Source organism: Pholcus phalangioides, unplaced genomic scaffold (genome assembly GCF_987345545.1).
Source record: "Pholcus phalangioides strain wild (caught in Gottingen) unplaced genomic scaffold, Ppha-v1.0 ptg000002l_1, whole genome shotgun sequence".
NCBI lineage: Eukaryota > Metazoa > Arthropoda > Arachnida > Araneae > Pholcidae > Pholcus > Pholcus phalangioides.
In genome coordinates, this window is record NW_028301595.1 from 9,379,507 (window position 1) to 9,397,699 (window position 18,193).

Genomic DNA, 18,193 nt, shown 5'->3' on the forward strand with positions numbered 1-18,193 from the left:
ATCAGTATAAAAATGATGTCATTCTTATTTTCGCGAATTTAAATATTGTAAGTAGATAAATAACACTGAACACAAAACACCTTATCATATCGTGATTTCAGTTCCTATATGAATACGAAACATAAAACAAACATTACTATCTAACGGTGACTCGAATGAAGATAATTTCAAGTTACATATTCCTGGTATATTTTAATATTCAAAAAGAAAGAAGGAACAGTAGCAGAAGGAAAAACGAACTTCACGACGGCTACCAGACCGGAGAGACGGGAATGAACAAAAAAAAATATATAGTGTGTAAAGGGCGGGGGGGGGGGAGAGAATATAGATCGCGCTGTGATTGGCTGGTTAGGTGCAGGAAGTTGACGTCATCGGGGGAGCCGCAGCAGCGAAGGAGAGAGAGAGAGATTATTCACAGGCCTTTTAAGGGGCCTCCTCCGTGGCCGGCGGTTTTTTATGTTGTTGTCTGTCGTCTGCTAAAGCCAGGTGGTGAACGCACAAGTGCAAAAGTCTCTCATTCTCTCGCCCGATACAACAGTGTCAATATCGCTGGAAAAAAAGTTCTCCCTCTCACGCAGCGGACGACGGAACAAGTGGCGTTTTCTCTCTTCTCTCCGTATAAATTTTTTCGAAGATTTCGTTCATATTGTGCTTCTACTAAAAAGAGGGACAAGGGACTGATTTATTATTTTTTTTGTAACGAAAAAATCTTGTCTTATACACGATAAAAAAAAGTTTTTCCCATGGCTCCTGTACATGACTTCAGACACGTCGAGCTGGATAAAATTGGACGCGGAAAAAGGTGAGTCAGTGTTTTCCGAATCTTCATAAATTTTACTGCTGTTTTGTATCTTATTTTATGTGTTCATGCTGTAATAATGAGGTGTTGAATTACCTTTGAGAGGGTGTGATACGGGGGCTGCAGCAGCATTGGGAGGATAAAAGACAATTTGATGGGAACGACCATATGCTGCTCCGTACTTCAGGGAATAGTCCGTTGTCGTTCTGTATTTTAAGAGCTTTTTACCATGGCCTGGATGTGGGGTCCCCATATCCGGAAGCAGGGCTCCTGGGGTAGTATCTCTGACCCCCCCCCCCCCATAGTGAATTTCTTTGAGTGAATTTTTGAAACAAAAAAAATTACAAGAATCGTCCCGCTCCCCCGGACTGGAACAATGTCATTCACACTCTTGTGGGGACCCATACCTTTAACCCCCCCAGGGTAGAAAATCTTAACAGCATCATGGTTAATGCTCTACGGTCCCTATAATTTTGACACTGCTGATCCTAATTGCCGTTCAAAGTCATCGGAGGCCCTCGATCAATATTATCTTTCCGGGTGAGCCCCTGGTGACGGCCTAGTTTCCAGGCCCTTGGAGTGCCCTTCTTTCTATACCAACGACTGGGTTTCAATACGGGGACCGGATTGGATCTTATTTAATTACACAATGTATTTTTACGCATATTTGAAGCAATGTATCATGCATATTCAAAGTTGAAACTCAATTTCCTTGGCCATCCTTTGTCGAGGTTTTCCGCCCATGTGAACTTGCCGCCCTGGGCTGTAGCCCGCGTTTTGAAAAAGTCTCTCCACAGAGAGCAGGCACACCTTCAACACGGTACTTACGTAGCATGACAACTCAGGCACTTTTCATTCTCACTTGAATTCGTGGAAGACGGGTGACGGCACCAATAAGAGCACGAAACGTGCACAACTTTGGCAACACGAATACTTCAGAAGCCCCACACAATACATCCAGAACTCGCATTCCGGCATATACTGATTCATTAAAAGTTCCCAAGAGGAATGTTTACATGGTACACGTACCGTTAAGTATCCTGCTTACGTCCACTCACGCCGCTTCATACGTAGACCTAATATCAATTCAATCTCAGCTTGAAAATTTACTCGAATTTCACACAGTGGTTGGAAACGATATTGCGATTACTATCGCTGTTCAACATCCGACCTAATACAACACTTTTTTTCCACATTGTAATTATTATTTTACAAAAAAACGAATGATTTAAATCTAAGAGTTTAATTTACTCCCAATAAATCGACATTAATATTAAAAGCAATAAATTAATGTAATAAAGCAAAATTTAATATGAATAGTTCATTTGAATGTTTGACACGTCGAATGATTTGGAGGGTGACGTTCCGATCATATGTTACTCGTAACTCGCGTACAAAATTCACGATAGGAAAAATTTTATCTTCATTTCCCTTGTGCTTTGTCGGATTGGAATTCTTGAAAGAGGGTCAATGTAAACAATATCAACTCCCTGTGCGGAATAATTACTCATTTTAGTAACGTAGCAGCCACCCAGTTCGTCCTTGTCAGAAAACTTTCCTGACAAAGGAGTACTACAGAAATGGCGACATGACCGCAGAAAAAATTGCTACCGCAGGGAGTCCCTCATCGAAGGGTTAGTGCACCAACCTCTCGATGAGTATAAAAAACAAGCCTGCCGTTCGGAATCGGCTATAAATTGTAGGTCCCGGTCTAATTAGCCCCTCGTGTGCAGAGAATATGACCGTGGTGCGACAAAAATGATTAAATGAGTAACCTAGCAACTGCGATTTTAGAGGAGTTCCTCGTTTCTCTACTTTATAAAGCAAAACCTTTATTTCACGGAAATTTTTAAAACACTGAAGGGTTAAATTCATGACACCAATAAGCACGACTGCCATCTACATTGTAATTCAGCGATTTCATGTGTAAGAAATAATTTTTCAACGTTGCATTAATTTTATTATGGGGGGGAGGGGAACACGAAAATGTGGAGAAAAAGTAGTCAGTGTACTGCGTAGGCATCTTTAAAGGTAAGAGAGGAAAACCATTACTTTTTAGTCAATAAAAAAAAATTATTTTTAGTGGGAAAAATTGCTGATAAAAACTACGAAAAACCAGCGAAACAGAAGAGAGGTATTTGAAATCCCAATCCCACTTTTGAACGTAAAAGTTTGGGAATCCCTTACTCAAGCCTAGCGTTTAACGTGACCCCTTTCTTAACATGTTCTGCGGTTTTCACGAGAGCCAACACCTCTTCAATTAATACTATGATTTTACATATCTCGCTATTTTTACGTGAAAAATCGTTATTTGGGGCCAGAGTGCCGTTGGGCCACAAATTTGAATGGTAACGCCACTGAATTGACTCTGGAATTCAAGATCTAAGAAAGAGTATGAATGCCATATCCCCGTGAGAGGAAACGCATATATCAATAAGTTAATAGTAGCTATATAATACTAGAGGAGGAGATGGAAGCGCATCACGAGACCCCCTCTAACGTCTACGTTTGGTACCAGGCAGAGCTAGATCATGACTTCAGATAGCAATGGCAAAACAGGCATTAGGAGGCTTCCATGACTAGTGTCAAAGATGTTTTGTCAGTCAGTATATTCCCATTTCAATATGCGGCCTCTAAATTATAGGGGCCGTATTATTAAATGCCCCACTTGCTCATGTGAATACCAGGCGCATTTTCTTGAGGAAACCCTTTTTGAAAAAGACTGACTTAAATTAAGTGCCGCGAAACTTCAAGATAAGGTTTAAGACATACGGAATCCAATGAGTGTGATCATAGATGTCTTATCTCAAGTCTTACTAGTCTTTATCGTGTCATACATTGTATTATTTATGATATATTGGTGCCACAAAAGGAAATGGCAAGCCCAGACATCTCGAAAATGATCATTTCCACCAAGACGTAACATATTTTGTAATGGCATGCATACGCGTGACTCGGAACGCACCACGCTCGTTTCCTTCGCGTTTGCACAAACACGCGATTGCGAAATCTGTCACTGGCGCATTCCGCTTGACAATGGCTAATTTAATTAGTAGCGTGGGCCTCGTGTCTGGACCTGACAAGGGGGAGAAAAAAGAATAGTATCGGGTATCTTTCTAAAGAATCTGCATTCGAAGTTTCAGAATCTGATCGACTACGGACTATAGGAGACCATTGGCTACCACAGCCCATGGTTAGTGAAATGATAACCAGTTCTGTGTGAACGCTTCAATAAATTTCTTTGGATTTTTTTTTTCCCCTAAATAAATAGAAAAACCATTGAGAGTTTGTACAATATATAAGTGTATATACTAAGGCAAAACCCTGCAGAGAGACATGAATCAACTGTCCATATCTCGTATATAGAGAGAGAGCAGGAAGTTGAGGAAATCTTTGAAGTTGTGTTCAAAAACCATTACCTAATCAATCTCCCGTTGACCCTTAAAAAAAAGCTAAGAAAAAAAATATAACCAAAAAAAAGCGGACATTTTTTTCCAAAGAAGAGGGGAGAGAGAGAACCAATCTTTTTGTTATTCGGCCATTAACGATGTTACGGCCGCCGTCACGAAGTACTTATTGAAGGCCATTGTTTTTTTGTTTTGTTTTTTTGATGGTCATTCTTTTGTGTCGGCCCCGTTGTACTGTTATCTGAGCATTGGGTATGAGTTAGTAGTAGTAGATGATTATTTCGGACCCGGCGTGTACCGTACTATTGACCTGGCCTGAGAGGAAAAAAAAAATGAAATAAAGAATCAAATCGTGCGGCCTGAACCCGTGCGGTCACGTGACGCCGTTGTTGCCATTATTATGACTATAGGATACCCGTATGTGATACATGTTGATTCGAATTCTGCTTGAGAAGTAATCCCCCCATATTCCGTACGTTGAAACGTTCGTGATCGTTTCGTTCACGTTATTTGTCGATAAGGGGGGTGCAGAGTATGATCGATGCGTATCGCATATTGGCGATGAAGATGCTTGCGATGGACAACAAGGAAGTCCGGCCGGTGAAAAACCGTTTTATGGGCCCCCAATGAGCTGCTCTTTATACAAGACGAGTTTTTATGTCCGCCTAGTTCATTATGTTCATGCACCGAAGTAGCGGTCGTTTAGATCCTTGATTACGACTGAACGTGATTCTGACAACCTGGGAGGATTTTCTATCGATTTTACTATGCCTGGGTTAATGATGGCGATACAGTTCGTTTGGAGTTACAGGAAAAGGTCCACCTTTACCCTTTAGTTGACAGGCATTGAAATACCTAGAGAATAAAAATTTTAAGTGGTTATATTAAGCAAAATGGAGGTACCATGAATGCTCTTACGTGACAAAAAAAAGTTTACTGTAAATACAATATTTAGAAAAATATGGGATATGTTGCACACTTCACAGGGAAACACGTTGTTATCTAAGCAATATGTATGAATTGGTGGTAGTCATGGCCCCCACAAGGGGTGGGCTGACAAGGCCCTGGGACCCGGGACGATTTTCACCATTTTTTTTCTTTTTCACGCTATAAATTCATCATGAAGGGGCCCGTGAAAGTGGTCGGGGTGGGCCCGAAAAAGATCCCAGCCTAGGAGCCCTGCTCTAGGATGTGGGGGCCATAGTGGTAGTAGTAGATGATGTTTTTAGGCTAGGCCGGATAGGGAAAAATGAAAGAATCAAAACGTGTGGCCTTGAACCCGTGTGGTCACGTGACGCCGTTGATGCCATTATTGTCATTTTAGGCAAGGCAGCAACTAAATGCTTGGTAGGCCGAGGCAAGCACGCATTGTGCGCCCTCTTGTAATTTTTAGGGATAGGTTAAAGGGTGAAATTTGCGCCCTCTGTGGTCCAACGCCCGGAGCACCAAACCCGCATGCTCCCCACTAGTTGCGGCCCTGACTGTAGGATACCAGTATGTGATGCATGTTGATTCTAGTTAGAAAGTAATTCCCCATATTCCGTACGTTGAAACGTTCGTGATTCACGTGTTATTTGTAGATAAGGAATGCAGATTATATATGATCGATAGTGTATCGCATATTGGCGATGAAGATGCTTGCGATGAAAAACAAGGAAGTCCGGCCGGTGAAGAACCGTTTTACGACCCCCATTGTGAAATTAGCTGTCCTTTATTACAAGGAGAGTTTTATGTCTTCCTATTTATTGTGTTCCTTCACCCAAGTAGCGATCGTTGTGATTCCTTGATTGCTACTGAACGTGATTCCGACAGCCTGAGAGATTCTCCATCGATTTCACCATGCCTGGGTTAATGGTGGTTATACAGTCCGTTTGGAGTTATGGGAAAAGGGTCATCTCAGATCGGTAATAGTCGTATGGAGCATACCTTGCATGGTGGAAAAGTGCATATCTTACTTTACATCTACATATATAAAGTTGATTTTCTGTGTGTCTATATGTTCTCTATACAAATCTACAATTTTAGACCTATCGTCGCTAAATCCTGCATATATACAAAACAAGACCCGGATTGAATAATAGGCTGTAGTTTAAAATTTCCTCAGAGCTGAGCAAATGCCCGAAATGGGCAAAAATCTGTCAGGTAACAATGGTTTGTAAGCCTCAACAATGACTTTCAAAATGTTTACTCTTGTACCGCGCGGTCCCCAAACAATGCTTTTCAGACATGTTTATTCCTTTTACGTTTAAAAACGTTTGTCACGTCTTCAATGAACCCAATATATTGAGAGGAAGCCGGGAATCACCGGGTATTATAGCTAGTAAAGTACATTTCGCGTATGAACCAGAAAGATAGTTTTCTAAAATGCTTTGTCCACGGATAGGAGTTGGTAACAGAAATTCTGAGATATGCAGATGACCTAGCTCGAACAAATATCAGCGGTTTCTAGCATATACAGGAATAAACGATTAAGCGGGGTTATTCGATTATGCGCGGAACAATTCACAGTCGCCGTTTCACACCGCTAGTATAGTTAGTAAAATGTTTTATATTAGCTTTCAATGCCTTGAACATTAAAATTCCTCCTTTTCCTACTGTCTATGTAACCATCCTTTTGAAGCAGAAGAAATTTCACCGTTTTTAAAATGTTTGGCGATTTCCTCTGCTTTTTTTTTTGACTAATCATGGCACCGTTATTAATGTCTTTCTGGCTCTTTCATCATGGAAACGTTGCAAAAGAAATTAGTCTCGGCGCCGTCGATTTCTGATTTTTTTTTTCCCCTTCCTTTTTCTCTGATCAAGCTTTCGTTCTTTCGCCCCAGTCTCCTTCATCAGAATTTTTCGTAATCGTTAAGACATCCCCAAGCTCTAGAAATTCCCTGTCCTTTTGCAGGGAAAAGAGTTTTTATTGTTGCCAAAAATCAAATCTTTTTTTTTTCGTGATTATTATTTAAATTTTAATACATCTCGTATGAAGCCATATGGCGTTTATGCAGATTTTTTTAAGATTTTTACTTTAATTGAGAAAGTTAGCGCCCTCTGCGGTCTTAATGAAAGGCAAAAATAAAACTGAATATGCTGGAGACAGACGCTTCGACCCAAGTAGAGAAACCTAGAAGAGAGCTCAATGCTCAGTAGGTACTTCGAGCCAATTAACAACGAGGAACTTATAGATTATGTATCTATGTAATTAGAATAAAAGATTATATATCTAGATACCATTATATCGCTGTTGCAGGAAGCCCTATCGTTTGTGCACTGTTGATTAAATGCTTACTTTTTCACCCTTTAGGGGAAAAGATTACGATGCCCGTGACTAGCCATAGCAGAAATCCTCCACGCGAATCTCGTAACGTCACTAACGTCGTCCATTTCACCCATTGTCATTGGATATACTGAAAAAAAAAAAACTGTGAAGATTTCGCATACGTCAGTCTGCTGTATCCATTGGCTACAGGTAGAAATGGACGACTTCAGTGACGCCAAAGCTTCGCGCGGAGGCTTTCTTCTATAGAAAGTGTTGTTGGCCTAGCAAGGGCTAGTCAATTTCGGGAAGAAGCAGATGCCCATATCTGACACGGGAAAGTGGTTAAGGAATAGGGGGGGGAGGGGCGTTTACTATAGTGTCATCTATCGATTGAAATGTTTGTACCTGGACTATTTGGAGTGTTTTGTTCCCACTCCTTTGTTTAAACGTGGTTGAATTCTAAAGTTTAAATAACCAGCTTTCATACTCCTCCAAAGCTAAAGTTTGGGACAGGTATTTAGTGCATCATGATTAATGTCTCGACAAACAGACTTGGAACTCTTGAACAATGTATTAGCACCTAAAAAAAGTATATGTCTGTAAAGATGCATTTGCAATCACTGAAACCTGTATACGACCATAAATAACCTTCAATTGCATTCAAAGAAATTAATTACCTTGTCTTTTCAGAAATCCGCATACAATAAAAAGAAGAAACTTACTTTAAGAAGATCTTAAAATCTTCTTCCCATAATTATTTTTAAAGGTTCCCCACAGTTATCTCGAATGTATCGTTGAGACTTCTACAATAGAGCGTGCAAAGATCTCGAATGTTCGGTTGCTACTAATGGTGGGAATCTTCCAATTTGTTCGACGTTTGGTGGAACTGTCTGTTAACACATCAACACACAACTTCCCACCCAATAAAAGTAATCTAAAGAATAATCATTAACAGAAGAAAGAGAGGGGGAACTCGCATACACAGATAAGGATGAAAAACCTCTCATCTCCATGAAAAGAACTTCGAAGGGAGAAACACAAACTTGACGTTTCGAAGTTTCTCTTCCCTCACGTTTGCCAATTTTCTTTCGAACCTGGACTTGCTGATGAGAGCTCCGCAAACAAAGTCACTTTGGCTTTTATTCATAGCACTGAAAGGAAAAAAAAAAAAAAGTGCTGACTTTGGAATATGGGCATTGATTATCTGAAGAGGTTTGGGGTGGAATAAATTTTTCTGCGTTTAAGTTACCCCGAATGACTCAACATCCATATTCTAAGGATTCTCTGGAATATTAATTTTTTACTTTGCGATTTCCATTCTGCAGGGTCTTCAACCTTTCGGTTATTGAAAGCCAAATTGGAACTTCCCACGAAACCCGCGGGCTACCAACTCATACTGGCGTGTTTAGAATTTCAGATTTGCAAGAGTTTCTCTCTCATGTAATTTTTTTTCCAATTCAATTTTATTCCAGTTTAAGATATGTTATAAATTACAATGAATAATAATGTATATTATTAGTCGTCAAGATGCCGGGGACTGTACAGTCGACCGTAGGCAATTTTTTTATGACCAAACTATAAGTAAAAGGAATGAGTAGATGCACAAAATTGTGTGTTAAAGAAAATACATCCATACATCAAACAGTTTAAATAACAATTATAAATGTACACATGCATTCATAATTATATACAGTTGCAAATACATTCGTTGTGTGCAAATACAATTATCACATAAAACATTCAAATAAATATCATATTCCTGATGCTGAGTTATTATAGCACATTCAGGCATAAGAGTAATAATAATTTTGCTATTGGATATAAAGTATAAGTCAATATCGTCTATTGATAAGATTAATTTACAAATGGCTTTTCTGAATTTTGTGAAGGTAAGTATATTTTGAATTTCTAAAGGTAAATGCATTGTAAAGTTTAGGAGCTAAATAGTAAAAATGTGTTTCCGGAAAAATTTTTTTTGACAGTATGGAAAAGTAGAAATTTCAGCAATGTTATATTATTATTTACAACACATAATGATTTATCCTGGTATAGAGTGAGAAGAATTCACTATACAACATTATATCTGAAAGGTAATGAGTTTAAGGTTCTGTTTATCGGAGTATGAGGAGGACTCGCAGTATTATTCACGGTTCTCAAACATCTATTTTGAATTGACACTATTGGTTGCAAATTTGTTTCATAGTCTCCACCCCCAGATTATTATATCATATAGATTATATATATATAGCGGAATAAAACAGTGCATAATATAAATCATTCAAGAACTTGGTTGTAACTTTGTGTTTAAATAGAAAAAAAATGTTTATCTACAGTGACATTATGAAAGGAAGGCTAACGGTGGCCCGAGTTGAATAGGAAGCAAAAATAATTGAAGACTTATTTTATTCTGAAATTCGTTTTTTTATTAATTTTTCAGTTTCGTTTAGTTCTGAAATCCTTTCATTCACAAAAATTCTGAAAAAGTTTTTTATTAATTACTTCTTATATGAATTATTCCGTAATTCAGTTCTGTTCTGTATAACTCTTTGTTTTCCAGTTTAAGTGAAAACAGCGACGCAATAGGTGAATTTTTAACAGACTGTAAGTGGGTTCGTATGACTCATCTAAGAAGCCCCTGCGAATCAAGATTGGGTGGGGGTGGTGACCCATAGCTCAATATTCCCTGGACGTAAGTGGATATGTACGACCCATCTCGGAAGCCCCTGCGAGTCGAGTTTGGGTCGTGACCCATACGTTAAGAATCCCTCTCTCAGGCGTAATCAAATAATTTTCCCAATTTGTTCGTTTTTCAATGTTTTTACCCATTTTCCAAGAATTGTCGGCGGGCCACGGCAAAATAGAGTATTCGTTGAAGACCCCCTGGTGTGGATGAATGCCTTCGCCGATCCCACCACGTGTAATTCTGAAACATATTTCACTAGAGACATTTTTTTGCAATCTATTTTAAGAGACATATTTTCCCTCAAGTCATGTCGAGAGGAAATCTTTCAAGAGGCATTCCTTCTCAGATTTTCCTCATGCGTACATAACTCAGGGGAGAGAGAATCCACTAAAAATATATTTCACTTGAAAGTGGGATAACAATCATACGGCTTAGAGGGGTTTTCCTTTCGCTTGTGGTTAATGTATCAAATAGACTGCGCATATATATCTTTGAAGTACGTTTTTAACGATTCAAAAATATTCTCTGCATGTTTCTATGTGATTCTGGGGTTTTAAACATATTTCACTTCTTACCCAGAGATCGAAAAATCATTTTCTGGAAGATTCCCAAAATACTTACTTAAGGATACTTTTATCAAACAATCAGAGATGAAGCTTTACGGAAACCCTTGAAATATTTGTTTATGGAGCCTCTCGGCGCCCCTTCAAGCATTTCATTAACGTCACAGGAAATCCAAAGTATTAAACGAAGTATTCATATAATCTTCAGCTCGAGCAGCATATTTCATTTGAAAACAATGTGCCATATAATATCGTTGAGTAGTTATAAATTTCCCCAGAAAATTCCACGGTACTGATTGGCAGATTTACAGAAAAATCACCACCACGAAATTCAACGATACGAAAATTCACCGCTGGGAAAATTCACCGACAACACTTCGTCACCAGTGAGTGTGTGGCTGAGTGATTGAGCAAGTGCGTGGATGCATGAGTGAATGAGTGACCGAATGAGTTGGTGAATGACCTAGCGAATAAGCTTCATGAACGATTCACTCACACTCGCTCATCTGCTCACTCACTTGCTTATTCACCTAGTCGCTCATTTGTTTGTGTGTGCTCACCTGCTCACTCACTTGCTTATTCACCTAGTCGCTCATTTGTTTGTGTGTGCTCACCTGCTCACTCACTTGCTTATTCACCTAGTCGCTCATTTGTTTGTTTGTGTGCGCTTGCGTGCGTGCGCTCATCTGCTCACTCACCACTAATTTGCACACCTACTGTCATTTGCGCACTTGCTCACTCACCACTAATTTGCACACCTGCTGTCATTTGCGCACTTGCTCACTCACTTGTACATTCACTCACCTGCTCAATCACTTGCTGATTCATCCACTCACTCGCACATTCGCTCACCTGCTCAATCACTTGATGATTCATCCACTCACTTGCACATTTGCTCATTAACTCCCTGATCAATCACTCACTTGTTCACTGTCTCACTCTCACCTACTCACTCACTCACTATGTCACTTTATGGATCAAGTGCTCATCGGTTGATTGTCATGTTGGTGGATTGTGTAGCGGTGAATTTGTTGTCGAGGAATTTTCCGCATACGCAATTGGATATTTTTTCACGGTCTCTTTCATTTTTCCTTCATTAGTGGATAAATTCCCCGATAGCATAAGGTGAATTTTCCGCTATTGTTCAAAATGATTCAAATTTTGTTTCCAAGGACGACGTTATTAGTCGCGCAAAAATATGACAAAATAAATGTGTGTAAAAAAAATGAAGGCTAACAGGTGGCGCAGGTACAAACTTAGCATGAAATATCCCTATGACACGAAATTTCTAGCTGTTTTCCCCCATTATTTTCAATGGAGAAGAAAAAAACTTTTAGAGCAGGTGTGTCACGCAAAGTAAATAATGCGAAGAATTTCTACCATTATTTACATTCATGCCTTGTGTTATTTTTCTTTCCTTTTTAAAAGAAAAGGGCTTGCCGTTAACACTGCAATGTATTCACAAACATGGCTTGCTGTTGTTTCTCTTTATAAATATAATATATACATTGCCCTTGAACTTATCATCCTTCATGGATTCTGCTAACACTGAACGCTTTTCATGATTATTTATTACTTGACAAGGGTAAAGAAATTTTGGGGTCCACCCTAACGTTTTCCCTTTGGAATTTCAAGCCGGTGCATGTTATAAGTATTGTATGGCTCTTGTGACGGATCTAGAAGCAGTAAAAAAAACGCAATAAATGAATTCTAGACGTGATAGGGTTGTGGGTTATTTCCATGATGACTGACTGCTTTAAACTCACTGGATACTAATGAATTTAATGCTGTTATTATAAACAACCCCCATGGTGGTTCGTTCGTTGTTTCGTCCTGCTACTATTTGACCATACATGCCTCTTAAACCAGGGGCTCTCAACTTTTTCCTGCCGCGACTCAAAAATAACAAGATCAGCTTCGCGACCCATAGGACTCTTGGTTTTTCGAAATTAGTGTAACAAGTGACGTAATAGAGTGCATTCATAGCAGGACTGTAAGTGGATATTCACGACTCATCTAAGAAGCCGCTACGAATCAAAATTGGGTCGTGACCCATGACTCAAGATTCCCTGGCTGTGAAAAGTGGATTTTTACGACCCATCTCGAAAGGCCTTGTGATTCAAGTTTGAATCGTGGCCCATAGCTTTAAAATCCCAGACTGTAAGTGGATTTATGCGACCTATATGTCGGAAGCTTCTGAGAATCAAGTTTGGGTCGTGACCCATAGCTCAAGAACCACCACCACCAGACCAACCGTGACCCCCGCTCTGATCCCGTAAGGGATATAAGCTGGTCCGTCTAAAGAGACGTGGGCCACGATGGGAAAATTCAACGACATCCAAGACCAGCAAACAACCCATACCAGGCCACACAGCCACAAGCCAACCAACAGCAGGACCCCTCCCCCTCCCACAACTTCACTCCCCCCCCCCCCCCACACACACACACTTCCGCACTGTTATACATGAAGTGATATATCAATACAAAGATATGGGGGAACATGGATAGGAGGGTAGACACATTTCGCCTGCAGTCCACGAATGGGGCCCACGAAAAATAGTTATAGAAGTTATATATATATATACACACATATGAGCATATAGACAATAATGCAATTATGAAAAGATACAAAAGAATTGCGAATGATGCATGGTGCACAGACGCACATCGCCTGCAGACCCCCAAGAACCAAGCTCACGAACCCCTGGCTGTTAGTAAATTTGAACTACCTATCTCGGAAGCCCCTGTAACCCATGTTTTTGGATCGCTACCCATAGGTTAATAACCCTTGCCTTAAACATTCCTTCGTGGAATATCTAAAGAATAGATGCATACCGGAATTGATGCATATTGGAAGGTATGTCCTGAATACATGCGTAGCAATGCAGGGGCTCAACCGCAGAAAACAAACTTCAGTTGATCACCGATGTGCAATCCGTCTGACTGAAGCTCCTGCTGTGTCCTTAGGAGATATAACCAGTATATCCAGATAGACGTGGGCCACAGCGGAGGAGCATAAAGGTTTCCCGAACTGGGCAGCCTCCATAAACTTCAACCACCGACAAATGTCCGCAAACAAACGGCTCACGGACACGCTGCCGTGACAGGCAATCACCCCCTAATTTTATTATTTAAAATATTCATAATTTCATGGGGCTGACTACCACTGTGTCGCCAACGAGTTTCGAACTTGTATCCTCACGATGTTCACACGACCGCACAGCAGCGGCTGTTTTGTCCTACTACCACTACCAAGTGCAATGATTGAATATTTGTACCGGTGTAGGCCTGTTGTAGGCTGTTTTATCCTGCCTGTAGTCACAAAAATAATTCATTTCTTAAAATTTAATAATTATATAAAATTATTATTTTTTTATCATTCTATACAAAAACGTGACAAGACTGAGCTCGAAGCTTGATTTATGGCATTCACCAAGTTTTTTTGGTCTCTAAGCACTGAGCAATGGCAGCGTATTCTTTGATCCTAAAACATAACTCCACTTTATAACCGAAAGCATCCAGTACATTTAAAATACTGTTACAATAATTTCAAATGGATTTTATATATGCTGTTGGTATAGCTGATATTTCTCTTCCGAATTCCACTTATCGTAACACCCAAGTGCAGTTTGATGGCAATATCGTAACATTCGAACTTTCTGGTCACGTTCAAAAATGATAGGAGGTGGGCCAAAACGTGATAATCTTCCTACTTTCCAAATCACAGGTGTCGAAAGGTTGTATTACAGTTATTAAGGTGTAGACGCTGGAGCTGAAAGAAAAAAAGAAATGGCGAGAGAGCCGGCTGGGGAATGAGTTTAAAACATTACCATAGAAGGCATAAAATAAAAAGATATCCGAACATATTGAGCAAATTCAAAGGGGTGCAGCATCTAAATTGTTCGAACGGTTCATGGCATGAATTCAAGAAAAAACCATTTTTCATAATTTGAAACTACAACTCAAACAGTTTATACATGATTCGCTGAAACATGCATTTTGAGACGTTATTGATGACTCTCGAGTCACACGCAGGGCAAGAACTCCATCTAAGCAACGTCTTGCAACGAAAACAAATTACATTCAATGGCAACGTCTTAAACAGAAAGGAAAAAAAAAAATATATATATATATATATATATATATATATATATACCTCATTAATCATAATAGACCTTAATTAGTATTTCCTTGAATAGGAATCATGAGTATATGCTAATTAACCAGTACTTTAATTAAACCACACGAGTTGGAAACTCTGAGTACGTAATAGCCTTGCCCATCTCAAATCGAGTAAAATCACGAAGCAATTTTGTGGGAGGCAATTTACCAGAGTCTCTCTCCGGTAGAATTTAATATATCTGAGAATTAAAGTCTATTTATATGTATTCTTACCAGAACAAAGAAATAGTCCTTATTTTGAATTTTTCTTCTTCCTAACCTCGAAAAAGAAAATATCCGTGTTACGCATGCAGTTGCTTCAATTACGGCATCTCTCCCACGAAATGGCGACTCGAGGGAATTAAAAGAAGTGCAGCATCTCCGAATTGTTAGAACGGTTCATGGCGTGGGGATTCGAGAAACAACCAATTTTAATCATTTGAAACTAAAACTCAAACAGTTTCCATGATTCGTTGAAACATTAATTTTCAGACATTGTTGATGAATTTCGAACCACTGGGGAGGGGCACAATCTGAGTAACGTCTTACAACAGGGCTTGGCAAATCCTAGGTGCGAGGTCGTCAAGGTATATTATATGACAATGGCCAGTATCGGTATTGGCACCTATATAAAAAATTTTCCTTGTGTAGTTACTAAATTAGAGTCCAAAAACAGCACAAAATGTTTGGAATTTATATCAGCATGTCTGCCAGCGTGAAGGGAAAGGGGGTCATTATGCCCTGGAAAACTCAATAGAAACATTATTTTGGACCTTTTTTTGCTCAGGTGAAAAATTTTTTGGCTCCTAAAAAATTGTTCTGGTGCCTAGATTTGTTTTTTTTGTTTTTTTTTTTTTTTTTTTTTTTTTTGCGATTAGTCATGCCGTCTTACAACTCAAACAAATTGCACTCAATGGATAAAGTCAGAAAACAGAAGAAAAAAAAAGCAAACATGCCTGAATAATCACAATATATCTTAATTAGTATTTACTTGAATGGGAATCATGAGAGAGTATATGCTAATTAACTAGAATTTTAATTAAAGTCACACGAGACGTAGCCTCCGAGTACGGAGTCTACTTTCCAATCTCAAATCGAGTAAAATCACGGAGCAATTTTGTGGGAGGAGACTCCGGTACAGTTTGATATAATATATCAAGTAAAAACGCCGAATATAAAAATCTATTTATATTTATTGTTACCAGAACAAAAGAAATGGTCCTTATTTTGAATTTTTCTTCGCTCTAACCTCGAAAAGAAAATGTCAGTGTTACGCATCCAGTTGCTTAAATTACGATTTCTCTCCCACGAAAATAGCGACTCGATGGTCTCGTATATTTACTCTCATACAGTGCGACGATTGTCTACCTGAACCTGCAATTTATTCCTAAACAAAAGTTATATAAATTATATATACTCACACACATACACAAAAAGAATATACAGTTTTTACACAGAAAAAAAGAAGCTCCGCAATTACGGTCAAAAACTTCTTTTCCTCCGTATACGTAATGGTCAGTTATGTAGCACTATATCTGTCAGGGATGATACAAATGAAAGCGAAATTACAGTTCATTCAACCGTATTTTATTTTGTTTTTTCTTCTTTTGATTCATTCTATTATTCTTTACTAAACTCCCACTGAGTTTCCATATTGTTATTTCATACTATATAATAATATAAAAGAGGGCAGCCCGTAAACCGAAACCTGTTATATTTTTTTTCATCTTTTATGCTTTAACAATTAGAGTGGTCAGTAATTGTTATTGAATTATCAGGTCAGCGTTATAAAGCCAAAGTAGGGCAATTTTTATGAATACTCTTCCGTAATCTTTTATGATTGCTGATGTATAGGACGCGCTCTTGAACAAACAGGAAATCCAGTAAAAATATATATATATGCAACACTTATGTGATTTGACACTGGTTTTAAAAACATGGTTTTGGCGTTTCATAATAGGTGAAGATGTCGTAGGTGCGCATTAGTAGATAGATTATTGAAGTTGTATGATGACTTGTGCAAAACGAAAACTTTCAATGGAGGACACACGACGCAACCGTACATCGTTTCACAAATTCCCCATCAATATCTCTGTCTCTATTGCTGAATTTTGGGAGCGTCGTATCGTAATTAAAACAAAAGCGGATTGTTTCCGCACCATTTCTCCAATGATCTACGAAAGTGAATATAAATTGTCAAAATCGTAGATATACGATTGTTAATAAACCTAAATACGAAATAAACACATCTGAAGTGTTTATTAAAGATTTCAGTACTGAAATATATCAGATGTAAAAAAAGAGTGCAATAAAGTTGAACATGTGTGTGAATAACGTTGATGCAAGCAAAAACAACATGTGTGAACTTGAAGACAGATGTGAAAGTACCACGTGTGAAGCTTACGTCAGGTGTAAACAAAAACAACACTCATGAAGCTGTAGTCCGATGTACACGAAAGCAATCGAAAATCTGGCAAAATCATTCACGAAAAAAAGATAGAGCAATAAAATTAGCGCATGTGAAACGAGAAACTAGTGTAAAAAAATCAATATGAAGTTGGACTCGAATCACGTGGATGCAAGCAAAAGTTTGTGAAGCTAAAGACAGGTGTAGAAATACCACGTGAAGCGAACGTCAAACAAAAAAACAGACGTAAAGCTGATGTCAGATGTAAACCAAAGCAAAATTGAAAATTTGGCAAGTCCTTCGCTTTGAAATGAGTCCAAGCGTTCATGAAAAAAGATGGTATAACAAAGTCAACACGTGTAAGGCTAAAAAACTTATTAGATGTAAAAAAAATCAATATGAAGTTAAACTTGAATCACGGGAATGGAAAAAATCAACACTTGTAGCAGAAACGAATATGTAGCTGAAGATAGATGTAGAAATTCTACCTGAGAAGCTAACGGAAAAAAAAAATCAAGCATGAAGCTGATGTCATGTTTGAAAACGAAAGCAAATAAAAATTTTGGTAAGATCCTTCATTTTGAAACGCGTCCAAGCATTGGTTAAGTACAACAGACTTCTGGTTGTTTTTCACCTCAGAGTTTGTCTTCGTTTCTTACAACATTAACGCCCATACTTTTTATGTACACACACATGTAATACATACTGATTACTTCCAACGAGTTTCACCTCAGTTAAGTCGCACACGGTAAGCTAATGTACGTCATCACTGAGCACAAAATGCGTCACTTGTCCGTGTGGGAGACGATATCCTACCGGTAATTGCATCCGGAACTAAACGCATATTCATTCTTGAAGGGTGAAACCTAGGATGAAGTTTTTTTTATGCTTCTCCTGGAATAAAAACGGCGACCTCACCCGAAAAT

At 38.8% G+C, this 18,193-nt stretch overlaps 1 protein-coding gene across 2 annotated transcripts in view; it reads left to right on the forward strand.

Moving 5' to 3' along the window:
• The first annotated feature begins 414 nt into the window (after positions 1–414).
• The window catches only part of LOC149089349 (uncharacterized), a 60,427-nt gene continuing 42,648 nt past the window's right edge, over positions 415–18,193 (forward strand). For both annotated transcript variants that reach the window (XM_089238162.1, XM_089238169.1), the window contains exon 1: positions 415–802. In XM_089238162.1, the coding sequence (XP_089094288.1) occupies positions 744–802 (59 nt within the window). In that variant the 5' untranslated portion in view covers positions 415–743. The remainder of the gene's footprint in view (positions 803–18,193) is intronic.